At 45.1% G+C, this 19474-nt stretch overlaps 1 protein-coding gene across 1 annotated transcript; it reads right to left on the bottom strand.

Moving 5' to 3' along the window:
- Positions 1–3036: 3036 nt before the first annotated feature.
- LOC109888403 (AFG3-like protein 1) lies at positions 3037–18719 on the bottom strand. The gene is made up of 17 exons (XM_020479571.2): positions 18518–18719; positions 17523–17610; positions 17298–17366; positions 17058–17179; positions 16444–16593; positions 16182–16256; positions 15819–15943; positions 15341–15611; positions 14927–15064; positions 14516–14669; positions 14218–14325; positions 12394–12519; positions 11913–12023; positions 7447–7562; positions 6509–6709; positions 6219–6413; positions 3037–6009 (listed from the first exon to the last, which is right to left on the bottom strand). Exons 1-17 carry the CDS (start codon positions 18644–18646, stop codon positions 5782–5784), a joined length of 2406 nt encoding a protein of 801 aa, XP_020335160.2. The 5' UTR covers positions 18647–18719; the 3' UTR covers positions 3037–5781.
- Positions 18720–19474: the final 755 nt, after the last annotated feature.

The following is a 19474-nucleotide window of genomic DNA, read 5'->3' as shown; positions in this document are numbered from 1 at the left end:
GTGAATTTTCTCTGTGGGGGATTTTTGCATTAGAGCACTAACCAAACATTGTGCAGCTGTAGGTTGTCTGATAGGGTATTATGAACAGCAGTCTGAACTTTCCATTATTTATGCTCAACAGACCAAACAAACAAACTCTCTCGAATTCCTGCCAGGAACACTGTGGAAAAAAACCAGCATCAGCAACATGAAAACAGTTCAATTGAAACCACATTGAAATACTTCAGAGTACACACTTAATCACACAGTGGACAGAGAAGTATTGAATAGCCAAAATGTTTAAATGTTCAAAGGAATAACCTTAATTTACTCTCGTCAGCTTCGCCAAAATCAATGGGCTCTGGCAGCTCTGTAGAGGTTTAAAATGTCTGCTTTTTAAATGGTGACTGCAGGTTCCTAACTGAGCAGATAGAGGGCAGAACAGAATAAAGTGGGGAATGCAGATGGACTTACAGTATACAGTCATACACATATCCATAAACAGCTTCATACCATGGCATTGTTGAATACTCGTTTCTGATTGGCTTGAAGTACATTCTAGAGCGTGCATTGTTTAAGTGATAAAGCCCAAGAAGCTGGTGTTTGGAGGATATATTGGTACAGGTGCTGTTAGGCCCGAGACAAAGTGGAGGGCCGGCAAACCGTGCCAATATATCCTCTAAACACCAGCTTCTTGGGCTTTATCACTTGTATACAATGGGTCACCAACATATTATGGGCTCTCCAGAGGGTGGTATGGGTCATATGATTGAGTGTAGTCTGGCCCAGGAGTGGGAAGGTGAACGGAAAGGCTCTGGAGAAACGAACCGCCCTTGCTGTCTCTGCCTGGCCGGTTCCCCTCTTTCCACTGGGATTCTCTGCCTCTAACCCTATTACAGGGGCTGAGTCACTGGCTTACTGGGGCCCTCTCATGCCGTCCCTGGAAGGGGTGTGTCACCTGAGTGGGTTGATTCACTGATGTGGTCATCCTGTCTGGGTTGGCGCCCCCCCTTGGGTTGTGCCATGGCGGAGATCTTTGTGGGCTATACTCGGCCCTGTCTCAGGATGGTAAGTTGGTGGTTGAAGATATCCCTCTAGTGGTGTGGGGGCTGTGCTTTGGCAAAGTGGGTGGGGTTATATCCTTCCTGTTTGGCCCTGTCCGGGGGTGTCCTCGGATGGGTCCACAGTGTCTCCTGACCCCTCCTGTCTCAGCCTCCAGTATTTATGCTGCAGTAGTTTATGTGTCAGGGGGCTAGGGTCAGTTTGTTATATCTGGAGTACTTCTCCTGTCCTATTCGGTGTCCTATGTGAATCTAAGTGTGCGTTCTCTAATTCTCTCCTTCTCTCTTTCGGAGGACCTGAGCCCTAGGACCATGCCCCAGGATTACCTGACATGATGACTCCTTGCTGTCCCCAGTCCACCTGGCCGTGCTGCTGCTCCAGTTTCAACTGTTCTGCCTTCTTATTATTCGAACATGCTGATCATTTATGAACATTTGAACATCTTGGCCATGTTGTTTTAATCTCCACCCGGCACAGCCAGAAGAGGACTGGCCACCCCACATATGCTCTCTCTTAATTCTCTCTCTTTTTTTCTCTCTCTCGGAGGACCTGAGCCCTAGGACCATGCCCCAGGACTACCTGACATGATGACTCCTTGCTGTCCCCAGTCCATCTGACTGCGCTGCTGCTCCAGTTTCAACTGTTCTGCCTTATTATTATACGACCATGCTGGTCATTTATGAACATTTGAACATCTTGGCCATGTTCTGTTATAATCTCCACCCGCCACAGCCAGAAGAGGACTGGCCACCCCACATAGCCTGGTTCCTCTCTAGGTTTCTTCCTAGGTTTTGGCCTTTCTAGGGAGTTTTTCCTAGCCACCGTGCTTCTACACCTGCATTGCTTGCTGTTTGGGGTTTTAGGCTGGGTTTCTGTACAGCACTTTGAGATATCAGCTGATGTACGAAGGGCTATATAAATAAATTTGATTAAAAAAAAAGAAATTGATTACTATGAGCCCATCCTCCCCAATGAAGGTGCCACCAACCACCAACACACAGAGGCATGGACTGTGTACATGTAACTGCCAAAATAAAGGAAACATGAGGAATGAGTAATACAAAGTATATAGAAAGCAGGTGCTTCCACACAGGTGTCCTTCCTGAGTTCATTAAGCATGCGTAGGTTGATGTATAATATTGCTGGGAAAGCCATTCTTTTTGGCTACCATCCACAGGGCAGGAGTGCTCACTGAATGGTTTGACGAGCATTAAAACGGTGTAAACCATATGCCATGGCCATCTCAGTAACCAGATCTCAACCTAACTGAACACTTATGGGAGATTCTGAAGCAGCACCTGAGACAGCATTTTCCACCACTATCAACCAAACAATTCCAAATTATGGAATTTCTCATGGAAGAATGGTGTCACATCCCTCCAGTATAGTTCCAGACACTTGTAGAATCTGTGCGAAGGTGCACTGAAGCTGTTCTGGCTTGTGGTGGCCAAGCACTCTACTAAGTCACTATGTTGGTGTTTCCGTCATTTTGGCAGTTACCTGTACACTACTGTATATAAAGCAACACAAAATGTGCCCCCTGTTCCTATGGAATGGGATTTCACATCCAGTATAACTAGTGGCACAAATACTGGATGTCAGATGTTGATAATATATCACATAGCAAACTAAACATTTCTGGATGTATTTTAGTGTTGACTTTTTAAAAATGTATTTTGCAGTGAAACAGTCATATACACATTCCTTATAGTTCTTTAAGCAAGATCACTAGATAAACTGAGCCACAAGAACCAGCAGTTAGTCAATCAGGCAGAAAAGCAGTATTGGAATTTAAACACAGTTTAGGCTACACCAAGACATCTGGAATGTACTATAAAAACATTGTATTTTTTGTTTACGCTGACCCACACAACTAGGCATAGAAGTAGAAACATATGGTTTTATACATATGGTCCGGAGTGTAACAATTCTCATTTTCAATATTAATCCATGTAGGTAATTGCGGAGTTCCAAAAACTGTCAGAAATACTGAGATTGAGTGAGGTAGTGACACCTTTATTTTCAGCAGTAAAAGGTAAAAAACAACCTTCAGAAAGTGCAATGCAGATCGGTACGACATCATCTCATTACTTCTCCAAAAACCCCAATACCCTCTATTCTGAGAAGTGGAAACCAAAACCCCTCTACAGGGTTTCTCCAGGGGCGTGGGAGTAAGCATGGCTCGGCTGGCGTTGCTATGGAGATATATAGTACCAGTCAAAAGTTCGTACATACGAACTCATTGAAGAGTTTGAAATTATTTAAAAAAACTATTTTCTACATTGTAGAATAATAGTGAATATATCAAGAGGACAAGTACATTAGAGTGTCTAGTTTGAAAAACAGACGCCTCACAAGTCCTCAACTGGCAGCTTCATTAAATTGTACCCGCAAAACACCAGTCTCAACAACAACAGTGAAGAGACGACTCCGGGATGCTGACCTTCTAGGCAGAGTTACAAAGAAAAAGCCATATCTCAGACTGACCAATAAAAATAAAATATTAAGATGGGCAAAAGAACACACACTGGACAGTCACCTCTTCACTGTTGTTTTTGAGACTGGTGTTTTGCGGGTACTATTTAATGAAGCTGCCAGTTGAGGACTTGTGAGGCGTCTGTTTTTCAAACTAGACACTAATGTACTTGTCCTCTTGCTCAGTTGTGCCCCGGGGCCTCCCACTCCTTTCTATTCTGGTTAGGGCCAGTTTGCACTGTTCTGTGACGGGAGTAGTACACAGCATTGTACGAGAGTTTTAGTTTCTCGAATGGAAAAGCCTTCATTTCTCAGGACAAGAATAGACTGACCAGCTTCAGAAGAAACTCTTTGTTTCTGGCCATAATCAGACCCACAAATGCTGATGCTCCAGATGCTCAACTAGTCTAAAGGCCAGTTTTATTGCTTCTTTAATCAGAACAACAATTTTCAGCCGTGCTAACATAATTGCAAAAGGTTTTTCTAATGATCAATTAGCCTTTAAAATTATAAACTTGGATTAGCTAACACAACGTGCCATTGGTTGCTGATAATGGGCCTCTGTACGCCTATGTAGACATTCCATTTGAAAAAATCTGCTGGTTCCAGCTACACTAGTAATTTACAACATTAACAATGTCTACCCGTACACTGTATTTCTGATCAATTTTATGTTCATTTAAATGGACAATTTTTTTTTTTTCTTTCAAAAACAAGGACATTTCTAAGTGATACCAAATCTTTGAACAGTAGTGTATGTATCTCAATACTTCACAAAAGACGTGTGAAGTTCATATGTTGTCAGTTGACTTATAGCAACATTGAGAGAGCATATGAGGTGAGGTAGTGTACACTAGTTGTACTCAGAAATAAAACTCAGAAGCTGTTTTCCTGTGGGGAAAAGTGGGCAGGTAGAGGAGTGGCGGTTGTTTTTCGCAAAAGACTGAAAAGTGACATTCAGAAGACGTGTTTTTCTTCAATTAGGCCGACTAACAGTTTGAACCTATAAAATACAATGTAAATATCATACTGTCCCAGTGTTAGAGTCTGCTCTGCATGGACTGGATTTCTGCTGAGCTTTCTGAAAACCCTCCGCAGTCACATGGCTGTTTAGTTAACAAGTGTCAATGACTGAAGAGAGACATGGGAACATGAACACGTCGCTGAAATTCAATAAGGTCAGAAGGTAGCAAAAACGTTGAGGATTATACGTAGCACGGCAGGTAGCCTAGCGGATAGAGCGTTGGGACAGTAACTTAAAGGTTGCTAGTTAAAGGTTGCTAGAACCCAGAGCCAACAAGGTGAAAACCAAATCTGTCAATGTGCCCTTGAGCAAGGCACTTACCTCCAGGGTCACCGTTGATAATGGCAGACCCTGGCTGTCCAAATCACACACGGTATTAATATACACTTGTATGTGTGAAAGAGGACAAATTAGCACCAACCAAATTATTACAATGGTGCAACACACACTCACATAGCCCTTCATGTTCCAATATGAAATCTAAAAGAAAATATCTCACTTCAAATGAGATGTACATCAGGGATGGGTAGTATTGATGGGGGTGAGGGCCACAAAAAAACTGAACTCATCATGAGGGGCTGCAGTTGCTCACAGATCTGCATACCTACATCATAAAAATACATCAATAAAATTGCTAATTGACTAACATAACAGACAAACGGATGTGCAACCAAATGTAGAAATTGCACCTTGTGTATTTTAACTCACAACAGTAAGTTGGGGGGGATTTATCCAAGGGCCTTCAAAATGGCCACAGACAGTCACCCATCCCTGATGTACATGATCATATATTAATAAAAATGTTGCATGTCAGACAAACTCATCCAACACACAATGAAAAAGGTCAAATAATGAATACTACAAAACTATTAAAACAATATCTTTTCCCTGTGACGACAATGGTCTCTAGGGCCTTCGAATGACCACACCGGCCCTGGAATGCACTATGGTCAGGATAAAGGAAGAACATAGTACAGCAGGGAATCTCCAGGGAAGGAAAGGAAGAGCATGGTGGAGGATATCCTTCACAGATTGATGAATCTTATGCCCTGCTGCACCCCACAACCCTCAATCTGTAGCCATCAGGGACACGGTGCAGGGGTGCCTTCTTAAACCTGACACCCTCTCCTGATATCAGTCTGTCTGGGTCATGTCAAGTGCCCTCCCCTCACTAAATTAAGTCTCAACATGTTCCTCCAGTGGCCTGGTTGGGTGGGGGCCAGGTCAGACGTGGTGTCAGTCTACAGGTAAAGAGCCTGCTTGCGTTGCTGCTCCTGGGGAGGCTCTTCCGTCCCCCGGTCCTTGTTCCAGTTCTTGAGGCCCTCTGGAAGGGAGGTGTCCTCCTTCATGGACCCCGTCCCCTCCACAAACTCCTCATACGTAGACTTCTCCTTGTAGGGGCGAGGACCCAGCAGCTCCAGCATATCAGCCTTGTCCAGAACCTCCTTCTCCAGGAGACGCCTCCCCACCTGGAGGGGAGACACACGGGAGGGGATGGAGGTTAGACCACTTTTCAACCATGTTCTATATACCTTTCTGATCGGTTATCGATGCGATTGCCATCCTATTTCTCCCCCTCTTAGGGTTAAGAGATTTGGACCTCCTCTCTCTAGCCCTCTCCATATGTCCCTCCTCTGTCACCATCTCTCTCCTACATACCCCTCTCTATCCCCCTCACCTTCTCTACCACATCTCTCTTCTCAGTGATGAGCTGCTGTGTGCGTTGGAAGGCAGTGTCTATGAGTGAGCGGACCTCCTGGTCTATGAGCTGGGCCGTGGGCTCGCTGTAAGGCTTCTCCATCACCATCTCTCCCTGCCTGGGGAGCTCAAAAGACACCTGGCCCACCACCTCACTCATCCCAAACTGAACCACCTGAGAGAGGGATCGAGGGGGAGAGAGAGGTTAATTAGAGTGTGTGTGTGTGTGTGAACATACATCCCTGCTGGTTTAAACGCGCATGCGTTTACCTGTGCGTAGGCAGACTGCGTGACCTTCCGGAGGTCATCCTGTGCCCCTGTGGTGATCTTCCCAAAAAAGACCTGCTCTGCCACACGTCCCCCCAGCATCATACACATCCTGTCAAACAGCTGCTCCCGTGTGAACAGGTACTGTTCCTTAGGGAGGTACTGAGCATACCCCAAACCCTTCCCCCGGGGGATGATTGACACCTGGGAGAGGAGAGGAAACCAACAGGTAAAATCCTACATTCTGCTCAGGGTGAAATTGAGGGATAGGTAGGTGTTAAGGGATTTTTATGAATAATGACTAAATTATGCATACATTTAAATCAGAACTATAACTAAAGAGAATACTACTATGTTACTGTATGGTGTATGAATCTTATTATAATCATAATACTGAATGTAATGTGTGTAGTTTTCGTCAAGAATTAGAACAAGGACTTTCTGTTCCTTGTTAGAAACTAATGGAGCTATCGTCAGACCAGCTGGAATGCTGTGTTCCTTACAGGACATTCTGTCCCCACCCAGGGAGGGGAGAGACCTTGGGCTAGTAGTAGATTGTTTAACAGGTGGCAGACAGTGTGGGAAGGCTTGTGAACTATATTGCCATTGTATCTGAGAGGAGGGAGAGACATTTATGACAAAATGTGATGTATATAAACCAATGTACATTGTATTATGACCAGAGCTCTCGAAAATAAGCGCTACTGATTAATTATGAGACTGGTCTCTGTCCATTCTATGCAAATAAGTATCGTAAAAATTCTTAGAAACGGACAGAGTGTTTTAATTGAACATATAGGAAATCAATTCCTCTAACAGTAGGGTAGGTAGAACAGGGACAGTAAGGACAGAAGAGACAGTGGGTGGGGATAAAAGGCAATAGAAGAGGGGAGAAGAGAATGTTATTGAGGGGGGGAAGAAGGGAAGAGATGGCCACACACCTTGAGCAGAGGGTCAGCATGTTCCAGGTACCAGCCCACCACAGCATGGCCAGCCTCGTGGTATGCTACAGTGGTCTTCTCTAATGGCTGTAGTACCTGGGTCTTCTTCTCCAGACCTGGGGGGAAAGGAGGGCATGTTTACAACCACAAAGTGTGTGTGAGTTTCATGTCTCAAGGCTGCACTTGTGTGTTTTTATTTTATTTATTTTTTATTTCACCTTTATTTAACCAGGTAGGCTAGTTGAGAACAAGTTCTCATTTGCAACTGCGACCTGGCCAAGATAAAGCATAGCAGTGTGAACAGACAACACAGAGTTACACATGGAGTAAACAATTAAAAAGTCAATAACACAGTAGAAAAAAGGGGAGTCTATATACATTGTGTGCAAAAGACATGAGGAGGTAGGCGAATAATTAAAATTTTGCAGATTAACACTGGAGTGATAAATGATCAGATGGTCATGTACAGGTAGAGATATTGGTGTGCAAAAGAGCAGAAAAGTTAATAAATAAAAACAGTATGGGGATGAGGTAGGTAAAAATGGGTGGGCTATTTACCGATAGACTATGTACAGCTGCAGCGATCGGTTAGCTGCTCAGATAGCAGATGTTTGAAGTTGGTGAGGGAGATAAGTCCCCAACTTCAGCGATTTTTGCAATTCGTTCCAGTCACAGGCAGCAGAGAACTGGAACGAAAGGCGGCCAAATGAGGTGTTGGCTTTAGGGATGATCAGTGAGATACACCTGCTGGAGCGCGTGCTACGGATAGGTGTTGCCATCGTGACCAGTGAACTGAGATAAGGTGGAGCTTTACCTAGCATGGACTTGTAGATGACCTGGAGCCAGTGGGTCTGGCGACGAATATGTAGCGAGGGCCAGCCGACTAGAGCATACAAGTCGCAATGGTGGGTGGTATAAGGTGCTTTAGTGACAAAACGGATGGCACTGTGATAAACTGCATCCAGTTTGCTGAGTAGAGTGTTGGAAGCAATTTTGTAGATGACATCGCCGAAGTCGAGGATCGGTAGGATAGTCAGTTTTACTAGGGTAAGTTTGGCGGCGTGAGTGAAGGAGGCTTTGTTGCGGAATAAAAAGCCGACTCTAGATTTGATTTTCGATTGGAGATGTTTGATACGAGTCTGGAAGGAGAGTTTTACAGTCTTGCCAGACACCTAGGTACTTATAGATGTCCACATATTCAAGGTCGGAACCATCCAGGGTGGTGATGCTGGTCAGGCGTGCGGGTGCAGGCAGCGAACGGTTGAAAAGCATGCATTTGGTTTTACTAGCGTTTAAGAGCAGTTGGAGGCCACGGAAGGAGTGTTGTATGGCATTGAAGCTCGTTTGGAGGTTAGATAGCACAGAGTCCAAGGACGGGCCGGAAGTATATAGAATGGTGTCGTCTGCGTAGAGGTGGATCAGGGAATCGCCCGCAGCAAGAGCAACATCATTGATATATACAGAGAAAAGAGTCGGCCCGAGGATTGAACCCTGTGGCACCCCCATAGAGACTGCCAGAGGACCGGACAGCATGCCCTCCGATTTGACACACTGAACTCTGTCTGCAAAGTAGTTGGTGAACCAGGCAAGGCAGTCATCCGAAAAATCGAGGCTACTGAGTCTGCCGATAAGAATATGGTGATTGACAGAGTCGAAAGCCTTGGCAAGGTCGATGAAGATGGCTGCACAGTACTGTCTTTTATCGATGGCGGTTATGATATCGTTTAGTACCTTGAGCGTGGCTGAGGTGCACCCGTGACCGGCTCGGAAACCAGATTGCACAGCGGAGAAGGTACGGTGGGATTCGAGATGGTCAGTGACCTGTTTGTTGACTTGGCTTTCGAAGACCTTAGATAGGCAGGGCAGGATGGATATAGGTCTGTAACAGTTTGGGTCCAGGGTGTCTCCCCCTTTGAAGAGGGGGATGACTGCGGCAGCTTTCCAATCCTTGGGGATCTCAGACGATATGAAAGAGAGGTTGAACAGGCTGGTAATAGGGGTTGCGACAATGGCGGAGGATAGTTTCAGAAATAGAGGGTCCAGATTGTCAAGCCCAGCTGATTTGTACGGGTCCAGGTTTTGCAGCTCTTTCAGAACATCTGCTATCTGGATTTGGGTAAAGGAGAACCTGGAGAGGCTTGGGCGAGTAGCTGCGGGGGGGCGGAGCTGTTGGCCGAGGTTGGAGTAGCCAGGCGGAAGGCATGGCCAGCCGTTGAGAAATGCTTGTTGAAGTTTTCGATAATCATGGATTTATCGGTGGTGACCGTGTTACCTAGCCTCAGTGCAGTGGGCAGCTGGGAGGAGGTGCTCTTGTTCTCCATGGACTTCACAGTGTCCCAGAACTTTTTGGAGTTGGAGCTACAGGATGCAAATTTCTGCCTGAAGAAGCTGGCCTTCGCTTTCCTGACTGACTGCGTGTATTGGTTCCTGACTTCCCTGAACAGTTGCATATCGCGGGGACTATTCGATGCTATTGCAGTCCGCCACAGGATGTTTTTGTGCTGGTCGAGGGCAGTCAGGTCTGGAGTGAACCAAGGGCTATATCTGTTCTTAGTTCTGCATTTTTTGAACGGAGCATGCTTATCTAAAATGGTGAGGAAGTTACTTTTAAAGAATGACCAGGCATCCTCAACTGACGGGATGAGGTCAATGTCCTTCCAGGATACCCGGGCCAGGTCGATTAGAAAGGCCTGCTCACAGAAGTGTTTTAGGGAGCGTTTGACAGTGATGAGGGGTGGTCGTTTGACTGCGGCTCCGTAGCGGATACAGGCAATGAGGCAGTGATCGCTGAGATCCTGGTTGAAGACAGCGGAGGTGTATTTGGAGGGCCAGTTGGTCAGGATGACGTCTATGAGGGTGCCCTTGTTTGCAGATTTAGGGTTGTACATGGTGGGTTCCTTGATGATTTGTGTGAGATTGAGGGCATCTAGCTTAGATTGTAGGACTGCCGGGGTGTTAAGCATATCCCAGTTTAGGTCACCTAACAGAACAAACTCTGAAGCTAGATGGGGGGCGATCAATTCACAAATGGTGTCTAGGGCACAGCTGGGAGCTGAGGGGGGTCGGTAGCAGGCGGCAACAGTGAGAGACTTATTTCTGGAGAGAGTAATTTTCAAAACTGTTTGGGTATGGACCTGGAAAGTATGACATTACTTTGCAGGCTATCTCTGCAGTAGACTGCAACTCATCCCCCTTTGGCAGTTCTATCTTGACGGAAAATGTTATAGTTGGGTATGGAAATCTCAGAATTTTTGGTGGCCTTCCTGAGCCAGGATTCAGACACGGCAAGGACATCAGGGTTAGCAGAGTGTGCTAAAGCAGTGAGTAAAACAAACTTAGGGAGGAGGCTTCTGATGTTGACATGCATGAAACCAAGGCTTTTTCGATCACAGAAGTCAACAAATGAGGGTGCCTGGGGACATGCAGGGCCTGGGTTTACCTCCACATCACCCGCGGAACAGAGGAGGAGTAGAATGAGCGTTGGGGACAGAGAATAAAAGGAGCAGATTTCTGGGCATGGTAGAATATATTCAGGGCATAATGCGCAGACAGGGGTATGGTGGGGTGCGGGTACAGCGGAGGTAAGCCCAGGCACTGGGTGATGATGAGAGAGGTTGTATCACTGGAAATGCTGGTTGTAATGGGTGAGGTCACCGCATGTGTGGGAGGTGGGACAAAGGAGGTATCAGGGGTATGAAGAGTGGAACTAGGGGCTCCATTGTAAACTAAAACAATGATAACTAACCTGAACAACAGTATACAAGGCATATTGACATTTGAGAGAGACATACAGCGAGGCATACAGTAATCACAGGTGTTGAATTGGGAGAGCTAGCTAAAACAGTAGCTAAAACAGTAGGTGAGACAACAACAGCTAATCAGCTAGCACAACAACAGCAGGTAAAATGGCGTTGACTAGGCAGGGAGGGTCGGATTAACTACACACAGAGCCTGAGTGCGGCTGGGGCCGACAGATAAACAAGCAGAATGGAGTACCGTGATTAATGGACAGTCCAGCATGCATCAGCTATGTAGCCAAGTCATCAGTGTGCCAGGGGGCAGCGGTGGATGGGGCAGGGAAGCTAGACTGGCGAGTATTATCCAGGTAAAAAAAACTGTCTGGCTGTGCAGAAGGTAAAAGGTAAAAGCCGCTAGCAGTGGCTAACAATGACTAAATAGCTTGTAGCTAGTTAGCTGGTTAGCTTCTGGAGGTTCTTGAGTGTGTTCTAAAAATTTAAAATAATTGCGATTCCGTGTCACATTGGGTGAGGCAGGTTAGGGGAGGGGGCTTGGTTACTTGTTCAGGAGTAAAAGAGTGGCCTCACTGGCCCCGACAGACAGGGCAGAAAGGTCATGTCAACACCAGTCAGTCTGACAGTTACATTCCAAAGATTAACTCCCTGTTTGAGCCCTGACCCCTGACATCCACTCTCCCCACCATCCCCCAGTCAGTGACAGTAGCTTACCTCCGATGACCCTCTCGATGGCCTGCTCAAAGTGCTTGACGATGATAGACTCGTTAAGGTAGCGTGCTGCTATCAGGGCCGCCTCATTACACACGTTGGCAATATCAGCTCCTGTATGTTGACAGAACCATGTACTGTGTTAATTTCATCATTACTTTTAAAGGGATAGTTCGGGATTTTGGCAATGAATCCCTTTATCTACTTCCCTCACGAGCAAATTCTAACTAGATTATCACAAAGAACGGAAGTATGTGGGTAAAGCTAGCGCAAATTCAAAGTATCGCTAATGCTAGTTAGCATTGGCCTGCAAAGCCACCTCTAACTTCCTTCATACTGGACACAGAGACATACAAATGGTATCCATGAGTTCATCTGACTCTATGGAAGTAGATAAAGGGCTTAACTTCCAAAATCCGAACCATCCCGTACACAGCTAGCTGTCAACGTGCACACAGACAAACACGCCTGGCCCTGCACTCACCAGTGAAGCCAGGTGTGAGGGCAGCTAGTTTCCTGGCCAAAGCTTCAGAGTCTATACTGGAGTCCAGCTTCAGAGGCCTCAGATGGACCTTAAAGATGGATGCTCTGCCTTTTATGTCTGGTGGACCTGAGAGGAGAAGAAGAGAGAGAAAGACTATTTGAATTAGAGTAGGGATAGAAAGGGAAAGAGAGGGGGATCAGGTTTGACAGGGAGGAAGTGTAACATATTTATGGAGACAGATCACTGGTTCAGGCTGGAGGAAGAGGGAAAATATTGACACCCTAGTCACAGGGCCCAGGGGAGCAGCTTGCCTCGCTTCCTATCCCTAATGGTTACTATCCCCCGGTTACATAACCCTTCGATTTATAGAAGCTCTCGCTCAGGCTGCAGTTAGTTTCCATGGCAGACAGAAGAATGCAGGCCAGTGAGGCCAGGCCAGAGTTGCCTACCATTGTACAGCTGGACTGGACTTGGAAAATGGATCCCAGCCGTAAGAAATCTCACCTCACTCACAAAGGGTACAACCACATCCACACAGCTGACATAACATGTTACTGCAATGTTGGGCACAGCGCAAATCAGACCGCTATCGACACAAGGCAATTAGGCAAGTTATGATAGTATTGATGGCAAAAACATTTTGCACAGTCAGTGCTTCTGCACCTGTACTTTTGCCAAGAATGTGACCAAAAATATATATATATATATATATTATTTTTAAAATGTCTGTGCACTTCAAGTTTTCACTTCTAAAATGGCTTGATAACAAGGACAAAAACCAGGCCAGCTTTTACTGCATTGCTGAAATGGGGTCATGCCAAATTCTAATCATGTCGGCAAGGGCTGCAGGAAGTGGTTTCACTACCCAGAGAAAGGTGACAGAAAAACGCCTCTGTATATTTAACCACATTCATTTCAGCCAGGACTGTCTGGGAATAGAATCTGGACCAGGAGTTCTCAATGACCACAGGACCCAACAGCGAAAAACTCTGGGCCCTAGTTAGAATTTATAGCACTGAGTTTTTCCTGTTCAGGTCAAATTCCTTTCCCAAAACTCACAGGGCCAGGCTAGCGCGTTACTATGGTAATGGGGGTCAGGTCAGGAGAGGCGGAACTGGACAGGCATGGCGTGCTAATGTCATGAGATATGCCGGCCGGCTCAGGCTGGGTAATCCCCCAATAGACTGCGCTGAAGATGCTAATCTGACGACAGGGCAGAAAAGCTCATTCTGTTTGTGGGCTGTTGACCAGAGAGGAAGAGTTGTCAGAGAGCAGAGCCAGAACAAAGAAATAAACGCTAATGCCACGTTAATCCTGGGAACTCTAATCCAGGTAAACTATGTTTAATCCAAGTAAGCTATGCTCTTTGAGTCACAGTACTGAACACACTGATAAAGCACTGTTAAAGTACCTTTTACTGTAGAAATAGACAGCATTGTGTATACCGTACAGCGGCTAGGTAGCAGCATCCACATACTGTGGCTTATATCTAGAATATAAATATTTTTTTACCTTTATTTAACAAGGCAAGTCAGTTAAGGGCAAAACAGATTTTTACCTTGTCAGCTCGGGAATCCTATCTTGCAACCTTCCAACGCTCCACTAGGCTACCTGCCGCCCTGTATATGTGAGGTACTGATAGAGCTGGACTCTGAAAGAGGGGCCAATGAATTGTCTGATAGTCTGTAACAATGGCTGTGCTGATATGTGGAACAGAACAAAGAGCCATGACAGAACAGAGAGCCATGACAGAACAGAAAGCCATGACAGAAATAAACAGTTCCAGGCCACGCAGATGTTATTTATGGAGTGGACTGACTGTACCTATGTAAATCTGTCTGTCGAAGCGCCCAGGTCTCATCAGTGCTGGGTCCAGGATGTCTGGTCGGTTGGTTCCAGCCAAGACAACCACATTAGTGCTGGTGTTGAACCCTACAGACCAAACAGAGAAGTGATGAAAAAAACAGTTAAGATTGTATAGAAGGGTCACATAATAAACAGGACACATAACTATGGTTAATTAAACATGGCACATTCATTGAGTGTCTTTGGGAATCATTTCCCTTTCTTTGCTTCATTTAACCTTCATTTAACCAGTGTAAGACGACCAAACCAGACCTACCATCCATCTCCACTAGCAGCTGGTTGAGTGTGTTCTCCTGCTCCCTCTGTCCCCCAAAGTTCCCTCTGCCTCTCTTCCTGCCCACGGCATCTATCTCATCGATGAACAGGATGCAGGGAGCGTTCTTACGGGCCATGGCAAACATATCCCTCACCTGGAAAAGAGAAAGGAATGGGTTACATTACTGGGTAGGTCCACAGCACAACAAATCAACACTTTAGCAAAGTTTATCATGCTTTTTCTATAAAACTGATGTCAATACAGTGATACATGTATTTATTCCCATGGAGGAGTGAAACAAGTGTGTGACCTCAAAGCAAATATTTAGACAAAGAGAGGAAAAGCTAACAGAAATCCACCCTGTTATCCAACTGTCCCTCTTCCTCCCCTCTCCCCTGGGGTAGTACTCACCCTGGCTGGACCCACGCCAACAAACATCTCCTGGAACTCAGATCCGTTGACGGTGATGAAGGGGACATTGGCCTCTCCGGCTGTGGCCTTGGCTAGCAGGGTCTTCCCTGTACCGGGGGGACCCGACAACACTGCACCCTGGGAAGCACATGGTCATAGCTGGTATAAGTGGACACTCTTGTGAGTACTTGGAGGTTAGAGTGCAGTGGTGACAGATGCAATGGAAATGTCTATGCAAACAAACAGCCAATTAACTATAATCTCAGCTCGTCATACACAACAGCAGTGTTTTCCTGACATGGCCATGAAATCCAACACACTGCTATTTTTTTTCTTGGTGAGTATTCTCCTGTACAACAGGGTTATTCTGAGTAGTATTTCAGATGCTGGTATGGTATCTAAGGAAAGAGTTACCTTGGGAATCTTGGCCCCCAGGTCCTGGTACTGCCGGGGGTTCTTCAGGAAGTTGACAAACTCTAGGATCTCCATCTTGGCCTCTTCGCAGCCCGCCACATCCTTAAATCTCACATCAATGTTGTCCTTCATGACCTTGGCCTTGGATTCCCCCATGCTGAAGGGGTTGCCCCGCCCCCCGCCACGGCCTCCTGCCATTGGTCCCTGGCGCATGGTGAAGAGCAGGAAGCCAACCAGCAACAGGGTTGGAAGAATGCTCATCAGGAGGGTACTATATATATAAATAAAAGAGAGGAGAGATCAGCATTAAGGGGCCAATCAATCTATCAACATCTCCAGGGTCAGTGAGTGCATGATAGAGAGGACCTTCAAATGAGTTCCAACCACACAGCTCCTAATCTGAACAACATTCAAATAAAGTCTTCCTGTTCCCACAGCTCTCCACCCATCCCATGGCCTAGACCTCATGATGTCTCACCCGTCGCTCTCGCTTCCATAGATCACCGGTACTCTGTGTGTAGAGTCCAGGCCCATCTCCTGCTGGGCCAGCACCAGATTGCGTTCAAACGTCTCCACGCTGCCGATGTTGAACCACAGGTAGCTCTGTGACACACAGAGAGAGACAAGGGGATGTGAACACACAACTGCTGACATTCCTCACTGGTTAAATACCAAGCAAAACATTCTGGAACATAACCACATAAGACAGCTAAATCCAAATGCATATCATACTAACTTGTAAACTCTGTACATTTCTTGAAGTCTAAAGAAAGGGGACCTATGGACAGTGTAAAAAAAACAAGGCTCCCAAATGTCTCCCCTGTGATTATTTGGTACATACCACCTCTGACGTGTTGACTCCATGCACTGGGATGACTCTGACATACTGTTTGTTGACTACCTCCAGACGGTCCACCTGTACAGAGAACACATCAGACACATCAAATAATGAAGACCTCAGACTCACTGTTCCACACACAAACAATGACATAACAGCTCCAATGAAAACACAAGCAATAATACTTTACTTATGGGTCTTATAAAATACATAGTAATTACATAGTAACTAGTGAAGAAAAGTAAACATAGCCCCTGTCTCTCACCAGTCCTCTAGCCAGGTAGTTATTTACAAAGTCCTTCCAGGAGACTTCCTTCCCAGTCTCTCGGAAGTAGAAATACAGGAACGCAGAGGCCATGCCGGCGAATCCGATCGCGACATTGCGCATGGTCTTCTCATCCAAGGGGAAATCATTCTGTCAGATTCAGAGAAAACAATGAGGGGAAACAGGGTGGAAATGTATACATTAGTCTCATCAACACACACACACACACACAAGCGAACACACACAGACAGTGTCTGAGTGGAAGCAAGTAGAGTGGTGCTCTTGCCAGCGTCTGCCTCCCTCTCATGCAAACTGTCAACCCCCCCATTAGCAGTATGATAAAAGGTGACCCTTTATCCTCTTACACAGCAGCCCTTTAGAAATAGAAACTCAACTTTTTAAAACTTTCCTCTCTCTTCCATTACATAACAGGCTGCCAAACGAGCCATTATTGACTGACATGTTTATGTAGCGTCTCTGGTTCAGATCAGGTAGATTAAAGGGGTGGAAAATCAAACATGAGTGATGACAGAGTGCTGTTGTTGTGGAGAAAACAGGCACATCTTGTTTGTTTATATGTCTGCTCTGTAGAAAGCGGAGGCTTTGAAACAGACCTGGAAGCGTGTCCACCAGTCTGATTCATCCTTCCTTCCGCCTCTCCTCCTCTCTCTCTCGCCACTTTCATTTTGTCCCTCTTCTCCTCCGCCCTGAGATTCTGTCTCTTTGGTCTTCTCATCTAAACAAGCAAAATGACACAAGAAATTAAATCACAGACAACTGGCTGTCCTTCATTGACATCCCAGTGTTTGAACAGTGTGCCAGTAGAGAGACAGGATATAGGCTTTCAGTAATACCTCCGGTCTCTTCAGATGATTTGTTCACTCCAGGAGTGTCCTCACTCTTTGGGAAGAACTTCTCAAATCCTGAAGCAATTAAAACATCTAATTAGCATAGGGATTGAAGATGTAGGACACAATCAAACAACAACAAAAATGAATTGCACAGTCATCTGTAATTGCCATGGTCATTACATGCATAGATGATAACATCAACATATTCCTGGTGTTGGAGTGATTTACCTCGTGGGGGTTTGGAACTGAGCAATCGAGCCAATGTGAAAGTGCATTGATTTAATCCCATGGGATTGATTCGTTTTAATGCAGAACACTGAGGAGAGAGCAGGATTGGATTAACACAGCCTACCTTGATATTCAACAATACACAGTTGAAGACTATTCAGATGTTATTCACTGAATATTCTAATTATGACCCCAAACATTTAAATGGGTATAGCAACCGACTTTCTTTTTATAGTTTACTCTGCCCCACTACAAAACATTTTTGGGTGTGCATCATTTTTACCCCTGACTATTCATTGAATATAAAACACATCCAGACATAATAACTGAACCAGGCAAACTGATTATTATTACAGTAAATAATATTTAAGTCCTTAATAAACAGATTAACTCATTGAATTTATGTTAGGCTATAAAAGCATTAGATTTGGCAAGAGGCCTTTGAATGTTTCACACAATTTGGGTCAAGGATAGAATAATACGAAAAACTCAGAGACCGTTGCGACAGGATGCAGTTTGTCAAACTTACGTCAAAAGTAGATTTGCAAAAGTTTTTTGCATTTTATCTAACACTAAGAGATTGTCTTCAGCTTAACCCAATTATCCTAAAATGATACGTTAATTCTCCTAACCTGCTGAGTAAATTATCCTAACCTGATACGAAAAATCAAATCTGACGTTAATTTGATCAAAACTGAAGTGATCGCTTCTAGCCATGACCCACAATTTGCTGCAGCTGAGACGCCCCCTTCCCCACAGGACGCAGCAACTCTATATGTTATGAAGTGAATGAGGGGAAAAATGTTTCATAAGCAAGGACGGGATCTTTGTGCAATAAACTCTTTATGACAAAGTTAATCAAGCATAGGCAAACAAGGCTTAATCATGCATTTTTAAATATATTGCATATCTGTAATCAATGTTGTGTGATAGCATGACATGGTTATTTTGCAAGTTGACGACAGACGGCATTATTTAAATAAATTGCACCCTACCTTTGATAATGAGCTAAAGTTACTGTAGCGAAAAGCTGCGTGGATGGTGGCGCAGCCTCTGCCCCAAGCCTGCACCCCGTTCCGCAGGGGCACAACACTCACTGAAAGCAGCCCCATCATGTGAACCATACTTCGGCTGGAGCAGGCAGAGTGTCCCCGATGTTGGGGTCGATCGACTCCCGAGCCTCAGCAGTTTAAAACTAGTTACGATTACGCCGAGTGAGATAAACCAAGTCAACAGCCTGACGTAAAATAATTTAAACAAAAAATAACATTCACAAATATGTATCTATGCATGTATCACTGGTGTCAATCATTGGTTTTGTGATTTGTACAATAAGGACATTGAATTAATTTAAGTTAAAGTATTCACATTTTATTCTATTTATGTTCGTGCATACCCACGACCTCATCCGGTCCTTCGAAAGACCGGACTGCTGCTTTGCGATTGGTCAATATGCGTGGAACGATAACAACAAGTGACGTTTATGAAAATGAGGGAGTTCTATTAACCTGAGCCGCGGTGCACCTGTCAATGGCCCGGAACATAACGAGCAAAAACGGCGAAGGAGCGCCCTTCTCAAACCTTACAGTAATTCTGCAAGGTTGCCAACAAGGAAGCAAGGTCTATACATTTACATATCCTGTCCATAAAATATATGTTCGAATTTTCTAATTAGTTTTTAAAATGTATTTTAAATTGATTTAACTAGGCATGTCAGTTAAGAACAAATTCTTATTTTCAATGACGGCCTAGTGGGTTAGCTGCCTGTTCAGCGGCAGAACGACAGATTTGTACCTTGTCAGCTCGGGGGTTTGAACTTGCAACCTTCCATTTACTGTTCGAATGCTCTAACCACTCTAGGCTACCCTGGGATGGGAATGCAGATAAAGCGTTTTTATAAAAATAAATCACTTCTGCATGTGAAAATACCGAATCCTACTCTTTACCCCACG

Source organism: Oncorhynchus kisutch, linkage group LG3, assembly GCF_002021735.2.
Source record: "Oncorhynchus kisutch isolate 150728-3 linkage group LG3, Okis_V2, whole genome shotgun sequence".
In the NCBI taxonomy this organism is placed as follows: Eukaryota; Metazoa; Chordata; class Actinopteri; order Salmoniformes; family Salmonidae; genus Oncorhynchus; species Oncorhynchus kisutch.
Note: the sequence above shows the minus strand (reverse complement) of the source record. Positions and strands in the feature narration are given on the sequence as shown.

Coding starts and splice junctions, on each gene's coding strand:
- LOC109888403 (XM_020479571.2), bottom strand. CDS start 18,646: ATGGTTCACATGATGGGGCTGCTTTCAGTGAGTGTTGTGCCCCTGCGG. Junction 7,563..11,912: donor CATCGAGAGGGTCATCGGAG/GTAAGCTACTGT, acceptor CTTTCCCCCCAG/GTCTGGAGAAGAAGACCCAG. Junction 6,414..6,508: donor CGCAGTCTGCCTACGCACAG/GTAAACGCATGC, acceptor TCCCTCTCTCAG/GTGGTTCAGTTTGGGATGAG.